We start from the raw sequence: 9,191 nt of genomic DNA, 5'->3' as shown, positions 1-9,191 counted from the left end.
ATTAAGTATCTCCATGCCATAAACTCTGGGGGCGAGGACGGCTAAACCGTGAATAAATAGGGGCGTGGTATTTAAATGACAATCGTTTCCAGCCGCCACACTTATCAACACCCGGTCTTGCGTACGCTGTGATCAGCCAGATACGCACGTTTCATAGGTCCCACGTGGACTCTGTCGTACGATGATTTCTACACCCAAATCTGCGCTGGTTTCTACACCAGATTGATAAGTGAGGGCCAATGTGCGCACATATTTGTTGACAATGTGAACAGTTTTTCTTTGGGCACAGTGTAATAAACTGTGTAACTGTGTTTAATACATGCTACACCCTGTTTCATGTCCCCTTTTTGAGTATCATGTTGTAGGGTATGTTGGAGAAAATTCTTTCTGCATGCCTTATCTAAAAAAGGGAAGATTAAAAAGATTTCCAACTGGGCTAGAGCATGGTGGGCATCACTGATGTTAAATGCTTCATTTAGGTGAGGGGGTCAGTTGGTAGAGTCTGTCGTCTTTTTTACGGTGTGATCTGCTGGGGGGTGTCTGCAGTGTCACCAACCGATTTAACAATGCACTGCGGCGTGTGAATATGTATGAATGGGATTAGATGCTTCTGATGGTCACTTTACATCGAAACCTCTGCCATCAGTGTGTGAATGGGTAGTCAGAAGACTAGAAAAGCACTTGACAAGTTCAAGTCCATTTACTCTGTGCCATTTACTATAAACTCAGACATGAGGCTTGTAGCATTAAAAACTAAGTGAAAACTTCTTGTAATGAAAATATTAAATTCAGCTCACTTTTGCACAGAAAACCTTAGTCATTCCCATGAAAAGTTTTACATCTATTTCAAATGATTGACATTTCAGTAAACATGGGTTACCCATGTGGAGCTGCTGTACATCAAAACTCTATTGCTTTGGTTGGAATTAGGAATAAATGTGATAAACTCATTGAAGGAGAACTTTCCTTTTGTCTGAAACCTCTCAGCTTACTTTATTTGCAAGAAGGGCACATACGATTGCCACTGGATCAAGCATGCAGAATATAGTCTTCCTGACTGAACTTTTGCTAGAGCTACATTAGAATATCCACAATATATTCTGTGAAGATGGGCGGTTATGGGGAGGGGGAGGGGCACAAGAAACATCATCATGAAGGAATAAGGCAGAGAAAGAATCCTATTTAATAGGGGAGCAGAGCAATGATATGGCTGACAATGAGAAGAGGTGGAATGTCATTTGTCAGATGAGTACCGCTGATGAGACAGCTGATTACCCAATGACAGCCCCAGAAAATGACAGCGGAAATGGGAGTGAGCTTGCTTGAGAGGGATGAATGAGAGACAGACCCGACCGTGAAGGCAAACACAGTTTTCCTGACTGAACGTATGCTGGACCTTCATTTAATGGCATATTCGCTATAGACCATGGTCATGTAGAATAAGGTCCTATTAAGTGCTTAATAATGACTAATAAGCAGCCAGTATACTACTTATAAGCTTGCTAATAAGCAACTAGTTAATGGTGAATATTGAGACCTTAATTGAAAGTGTAACCGAAGTGTGAGAAAACTAAACTAGAGCCAAAAACATCAAGCTGCATAAATCAATATATCAATGTCAGGTAAATGACAAAGTATAACGTTTTTGTTGGCTATACATAGCGACAATTCTACAGAGTCCTATCATAATTTCTGCATTTATAGCACGCTTCAGTTGTTGTTTGGGTTTAAAGGTGAGGTCTATCGCATTGACTGGTTTCCAACAGCAGGTGGAGACAGTGTTGTGTAATAACGCAATAAAAAAGGACACTGGAATCTACAAGCGTGACAAAAAGGCAGATAAAGTTCACCTTATCCAATGTGTCAATGCAGATGATCAGAGGAGAGTATCCTTCCATCCATTCATCCACTGAGAGAGAGCGAGAGAGAGAGAGAGAGAGATTATGATGCATTTGCTGCTGGTCACAAACTAGTCCTTGACAGATTCCACAACAGCGCCTTATCACAGTTCAGCCATCATTATGCCTTTGTACTTAAATATTGCATTCACTACAATATTCTAGCATATATCAATGGATAATGATGGGCCGGCTGTGGCTCAGTTGGTAGATTTGGTCGTCTTCTAACCGGAAGGTACAGGGGTTCAAGCCCCAGCTCCTGTAGCAACATGTCCGATGTGTCCTTGGGCATGACATTTAACCCCAACTTGCTCTGGCTGCTTATCTGCTTTGAAAAATCTCTGGGACTGCCTTGTGTATTTTGTGCTTTGGTTTGCTCCTTGTGTCTTTAGGAACATCATGATTACACACCATGGAATGAACAATAATTTAGCTCAAGTTAAATCATTACCACACTTGATAATCTGGTACTATTAAGTCTGAGCAAGGTATTGAAGCATTAAAAAACAGAATCCTGATCATCCCGGAAACAGATTTCTACCAAAGACTTTTTATAAATATAATCCCAATATGATCCATCTCTTCTTCCTCCCACTCTACATTAATGAGATTCAAGATGTGTGAGTGCAGGTGCCTTTATCTGCTGTCAACTTCTTTTGAAACCAGTATTTATATACATATATACATAATCTATAAGTAAAATGGGTTAATGAGACCAACCTCATTACAGTTTGATTGAAGGGAAACCAAAACAGAATACCTTTATCAAGTGATATCCCACTCGACAAACTTTCTGATATCCTCTATCCATTCATCAATAGTATGCTTTTATATTTGATCATTCATTTTCATATTCACATACAATTGTTAAGATTATTATATTTTTAAGGATAATGAGTGTTAACATCTCTTTGAATTCATATACATGTTTTGTTTCATGTTACTTTTCATGACGCTGCTCTTGTCAACAGAGGCCTTTGATATTTGGATTTTGTGATGGCTTTTTACCCAAATAATAAGAGGTCCCAACGGCAAGCTGTATGTAAGTGAAGAGTTAAATGGAAGGACCTATAGTTGTGGCTGTTGATATGTAACAGAATTTATCTTCACGAGATGCTGAAATGATAGACACAATCTTAAACTGTACCTTGACCGTATTTTTTTTGCAGGTACAATAAACTTTTACTGCAGTGCTAAAAGCAGAAGTAACATGTAGCGTGCATTATTTGCCTTCTCGCTTCATAATGCTTTTAATTTACATTCTGCAATCATGCATCGTAAATGAGCCTCAAGATTGTATCTTCATTAACCTTAATATATGTACATATACATATAGAACCATTTTGAATTTAAGGAAATTAGAGTATTTCAGGTGATATTCTGTTAGTGTGTGTGGGTGTGTGTGTGTGTGTGTGTACAGCTGTAGCATTCACCGTTGCTTACACTATACAAAGAAAATGAAATCCTCTAATATAGTCATAGTTTTCCACAGCTGTAATTGTTCTGAAGCCCAAAGCCAGCTTCACACCAGCTGCCTTTTGGCTGCAGCATTGCAGTAAATTCCTGCTGTCAGACCCGACTTTCAGTCTTTCTTCATAAGTTTAACCTCTCTAAAGTTCATGAACTTTATATTATTAATTTGGGATTTCTTGCCTTTATATGTATCATAAATATTAATTATATACAGGTGCTAATAGCCATGTGCTGAAATCTAAATGATTATTAACATCTGTTAATAATATACACATATACCGCAAGGTTGTTTGCCATCTCCAGGGGTGGTGTCGGGTGTCTGTTATACAGATTTCGAGGGTTTGGCTTGTCATAAATTGCAAATGGACTTGAACTTGTGTATTGCTATCTGGTTTTCTAGACTACACACACTGCTGGTTATGCCACTCGGGAGCCATTCTGTTCAGTTCAGCGTGTAGTCGGAAGATATATCGCCTGTAACCTAATATAATTTAATTAGTGATATAACATACTTTTTGCCTGCATGATTTATGAAAAGTTTTTTTTATTTTATTTTAGCAGGTAAATTAACAAGTATGATTTAGAATAAAGAAATTCTACACTGAAGGTAGTCTCTCACCAGAAATCCCAGATCAGGCTTTTTCTTTGAAAATCACATAGGAAGGTTCTGTGCCTTAAAGCCTGTAAGGTATTCTACAGATATACAAATGATGGTTGATGAATGAATATTGCTAGTACAAGGTCAATATAAGCTGTGCAGCTCACAGCAGCCTTGTGAAAAGGTACATGACCCGTTAACATGCACTTAGAAATGAAAACAAAGATGTCTCCTGGCTGCCTGCACAGCCTGACTGAAGCCAGGGTACACTGTATTTGTTCGTTCTCATTAATGTTGAAGACAATCTCAGAGAAGTGATTGCTCAGAGGAAGACAAATGTCATGTTCAATGATTCAAACTGTGTTTGTGTCATTGTGGAATATGAGACTCCTTGAAATGAAAATTGTTTAAAAATGTAGTTGGCTGAATATATCACTCGATCTTCCTGACTAACTCACAAGCACACAAACAACGTGTAAATTGAAATGACCTCTTGAAAGTTTATTTTGTAGATGATTCTCTTCCTTCTAAAATGGACATCAAACACTTGGCTGTAGACTTGTATTGCAGAGAATAAAAATGACAGACCAATTGTAAATCTCCAATTTTAACATTAATGAATTTTAGGTTACAAGCATTTTGTTCAATATCGATAGTAATGCAACAATATACAGAAGATAATATATCAGAGGCACATACATTCTACAGGCTTGTTTAATTTATTTTTAAAGTTTTAATAATCAAACTACTATAATTTCTAAAAGCAAGATAAATCAACAGAGACAAACAAAACAGGAAGAATCAAATTTAAACTTCTCCTTCTTGTGATTCCCTGAAAGCCTCAATCAAAGCCGTGGTAGGTGAAGGGTTCCAGCACAGGACTGCAGGTCTCTTGAGCAAGGCAAGCTATCCTGTTGTTGTCACAGCTTTCCTCATTGCCGGGGTCAATGTACACCCCATCAGAGGAGTGGATGGAAGGATCCTCGTCAAAGTAGTTGTGTGGCCTCAGCAGGACCCCGCCCCCATTACCCACAGTAACCGTATTGGGGATGTCCTCGGCATGGGGGATATGGAGGAAACCAGTGGTGACCCAGGCGACCAGGTCCTGGAAAAACAAAGAAATTAAAACAATTGAGGAAAGTACAGAACATATCTATTTTAGAATTATATATATATACAGTTAATATATATATTTTGAAGTATTCCAAATGTAAAAACACACACCTCGTTTTCAATGGTTTCATTATCTTCAATGTATTTGCTAAAGTCAACTGCTGGATTCCAAATGTCATGTTGATTGTATAGGCTGCCACTGCTCTGTTCCAAATCCTTGTGCTTAGTTATGGCAACCTTATACCTGGTATGAGTAAAGTTAAATAATATTCCAGGAATATGAATGGATTGAATGATAATTGGACAGGAAACAAAATAGCCATGATTCTAGTCTCATATGCATTCAAAAGTTTATTCTCACCTGGCCCAGGACATGGCCCTCTCCTCTGCTTGGCTCTCTGGGAGGTGGTCACCAGTGTTGCTGAACACCTGCAGCCTGTAGGAGCGCTGGTGACCCCACTGGTTGGTCTGGTTGCTCGCAATGTGGAGGTAACGTGGAGTCTTGGCATTATTACGTAGCGCTGCCTCCTGTAAGAAGTCAAACACAGTACATACTGTATCTCATAGAATATCCTGTGAAGTTGTAGCTCCTCATTGATAGGTGGCTATACATTTGGTTTTTAAATTTGGTTTTTAAATGTTTATACATTATTTTCCCCGTTACTGCACCGCACCACTTGAAATGATCCAGTTGTGACTCTTGCCAATACCGTCCTTGAAGCTATTCAGCTATTTTTCATTGTTATTGCTACAATTCCAAATATTGGATGGATACTGCACCTGTTCTGTTTGAAGCTGTTTCTCCACCAACTGTGGGATCATGGCATGGCGTTCAGGCATCCAGGGAAGAGAGACATTGACAAACTCCATGTCTTTGGTCTGGAATACATTCTTTACTCCTGTTTAAGGGTAATACCAATTATCATATGAATACTTAAAATATAAATTGCCTTATTTTTAATGTCAGCAAGACCATACAAGAAAACACTTACCTAAAACATCAAGATCCACTTTGAAATTAAGGAAATGGGTGTGGATATTCCCAGTGATGTTCTCTGCAACTTGATGACCAAACTGAAAATTATTATTCAATTTGAAAGAAGATGCAATGTAACCAGTGGCGTGCACTTTGGCCTCCACTGAGCCACTTTGGTAGAAAATGAAATCCCACATGTAGTCATAGTTTCCTATAGCTGTGATTGTCCTGAACACTAAGGCACTATTGGCAAGTCCTCCATAACTGTTGTAGACAATCTCTGAGAAGTGCCTCCGTAGAGGTTGGCCCATGTCATGCTCAAAGACACAAATTGAGTTTTTGAGCTGCCGTGGAACACCTGTGGCCTTGAAATGGAAAGTGTCTATGAAGGTGGCTGAATAGGGGCAGTCGACCCCTCTCATCAACTCATAGGCACAGGCACCAATGCCAAGGCTGCCATCAAGGAACTTGGTGAGCATGATATTTGGGGAAACAGACCCATAAACTGACATAGCCTCTTGAACGCTTAGCTCATAGATGATCCTCTCTCCTCTAAAACGAACATCAAAAACCCTCATGCCTCTGAGGGTGTTCAGGCCAAAGGCGAAACTCCAGTCAAGGTATACAATGTTATTTTTCTTTATACTGAATCGCTTGCCTTGTACATAATATTGTTGGGGTCCAACACCTGTGGGTTTCTTCTTGGGTTTGAGTGATGCATAATTTGGCACAGGTTTGTAGATGATTTTCTCCACAGTCCCTGCTTCATATGTCTGCTTCAGTTCTAATAAACTATTAAAGTACTGTCCATTATAAAGCACCTTCATCACATGACAGGAGGAAAAATTGGTGCTTTTGTGGTCTATCAAGATTTCAAAGCCAACTGGATGGATGAAGAAGCCCTCCTCGTTTCGACAGAGTGAAACCCATGTCTGTCGGTCTCCTGACTTGACCCCTCTGGGCATGCTGTCATAGTAAACATGGTATGAAGATGGAGTTAAACCAAAGCTGTCTTTCAGAAGAGTGCTCACTGGTTTGAGGACATTCTGCAGAAAAGTTCTTAAAAGTATTTGTTCCCCTGAAAAAACTGGACGTGCAGTTAAAGGGATCTCCCTTTTGTATCTCTCAACAGTGACATCTTTGTGGTAGGATGGGTTGGGTAGTGGACCAACTACATATTCCTTTACAAAGTTCTTACTTCCATAAAAAAACACTGCAGTTGCTTCTCTTTTTGGTTCCAGCCCGTCACCATCCAGATAGTGCAAAACCTCCTGTTTTTTTGGCAGGGAGAGCTCGATCATATACAGGAAGTCAGCTGAAGGAGGTGAAGATGGTTCAAATGAAATGTTCATCCCTGGGATCTTGGACATGTAGTCACGCACCTGTAGAATCTCTTCAGCTGAGAGGTCAGCAAACACAACACTGCGCTCATTGTGGTTGACTGGTCGGTCTGGGTTCACCTGGTGAGCAGGGCACTGTGGAGTGCGCTGGGTGTTGAGCCATATTAAAACACAGTTACTGATCAGCAGAGCAACAGCTACAGGAACCAGAAGGTATGTAAGGACCCTGAAAACAGTTTTGCAGATCATTTCTCTGCCTGTGCACAGACGGTATTGTTGTGAAGAATGAATGTTATCTGTTTAATGACATGCTGAAAAGGGGCAAGGCCAGTATTACCAAAGACTGCTTTTACAACCTGAGAAGTCTTTGATTTGATAAGAGCAATTACAACCAGTTAGACTCTCATAATAAAAGTTGCTGTAATTAATATTGACTGACATGAAAAAAATAGAAATAAGACAAAGTCGGAATAAACTTTGGGCAGGCACGTAAATGTTTGAGCAACATTACAAAATATTATATTTAATTTATTTAAGAAGAGCATTTTAGTATAGTGCAGTCATATTTAAAGCCTACTGACCATACTGCTGGGTTTGCTGAAACTGTTCAGGCATAAATATCTCAACGGTCATATAGTAAGTTTCAGAGAGTTCTGTTAAGATACACTTTGTGCCCAGAGGATGAATCCCAATGATTGTTAACCTGACTTCATCAGATCCTATCAGAAGCTCAAGCTGTGAAGTTATAGAACTAAAAATGATATCATCTTCTAAATAACTTCAAACCTTTATCACCTCGCCTTCTCTTATCACCACCACGTTGAGAAAATTGGAATTTGATCCAGAACTTATCCATACCTTGTGTAATTGATAGTTTGATAAATTACCAAGCTAACACAATAAACACAGAGTAAATAATTCCCTTTGCCCCTTTTTTTCTCCCTGTTGCAGCAGCTGTGTGGTGTTTTGAAGCTTTTTGTTAGGCATTGGTTAAAATCTGGGCGCACATCCATCTCCTTAAGTGCTCTGCTGTTTCTCTTCTTGTTTGTGTGTGAAATGAACAAGTTGGTGACACTGGTCTTGTCATTTTTTTTTTTCAAATATGTCTGGAAAAGAGTCTGTAAAGAGCTGTCTGTAATACATTTTTTATAGCAGATTTGGTTTGTCATTTCTGGGTTTAATTAATGGTATGAAGTAATTTTGTGTTTACTTTTGGTTTGGTTCATTTGTATTGGTTTTGTTTGTCTTGCATTTGTGTATTGTTTGCTTTTATTTCTTTGTCATATTGTATTTAAATAGTGAGTTTTATATAAACCTCTCCTTTTTATGTACCCTGTCTCTGGCCCAGTGGTACAACAAATCTGTGAAATATGCACATTAAAATGTCTAAGAAATGCAGCCACGAGGGTTCTGTTATGGCAGTCTGAGATGTTTTAAGCTAGCTCTAGTTGCAGAGATTACTTGACTCCTTCCCTTAAACATCCCTCTGTCAGAGCCTGACAATCTGCCTTCGTCATCCCCGCTTTCAGAGTCCAGGTTTAACTCTTTGTAAATCTCTTGGCTACAGCTTAACAATACTACATTTCATCAAATGCCCAGCCCCATGCCGGACAACTTCAAGCCTGTGGCTGTCTTAAGTTCCTTGTCCTGCACAGGACAGTCCATTAAAGACAGAAAAGTTCACATCCTATCCAGGGGAGGCCACTGGTTTGAAAGAGGTCTTCAGGAAGCAATCAGTGTTCAGGTTGAACAACCATACTGTAATAGAGGTCGTGGCCTGAGACATCAGCTAC

General features: G+C 39.4%; 1 protein-coding gene and 1 long non-coding RNA gene across 2 annotated transcripts in view; one reads left to right on the top strand and one right to left on the bottom strand.

The window, feature by feature from the left end:
* The window catches only part of LOC132995636 (uncharacterized), a 169,882-nt gene that overhangs the window by 131,014 nt on the left and 29,677 nt on the right, over positions 1-9,191 (top strand). The gene's annotated exons all lie outside the window — the stretch shown is intronic.
* On the bottom strand, positions 4,456-7,704 carry LOC132954087 (primary amine oxidase, liver isozyme-like). The gene is made up of 5 exons (XM_061026544.1): positions 6,075-7,704; positions 5,863-5,981; positions 5,444-5,610; positions 5,194-5,326; positions 4,456-5,074 (listed from the first exon to the last, which is right to left on the bottom strand). The coding sequence occupies exons 1-5, from the start codon at positions 7,645-7,647 to the stop codon at positions 4,811-4,813; spliced, it is 2,256 nt and encodes a 751-aa protein (XP_060882527.1). The 5' UTR covers positions 7,648-7,704; the 3' UTR covers positions 4,456-4,810.

This window comes from Labrus mixtus, chromosome 20 (assembly GCF_963584025.1).
Source record: "Labrus mixtus chromosome 20, fLabMix1.1, whole genome shotgun sequence".
NCBI lineage: Eukaryota > Metazoa > Chordata > Actinopteri > Labriformes > Labridae > Labrus > Labrus mixtus.
This window is presented reverse-complemented; position numbering and strand designations above follow the sequence as displayed.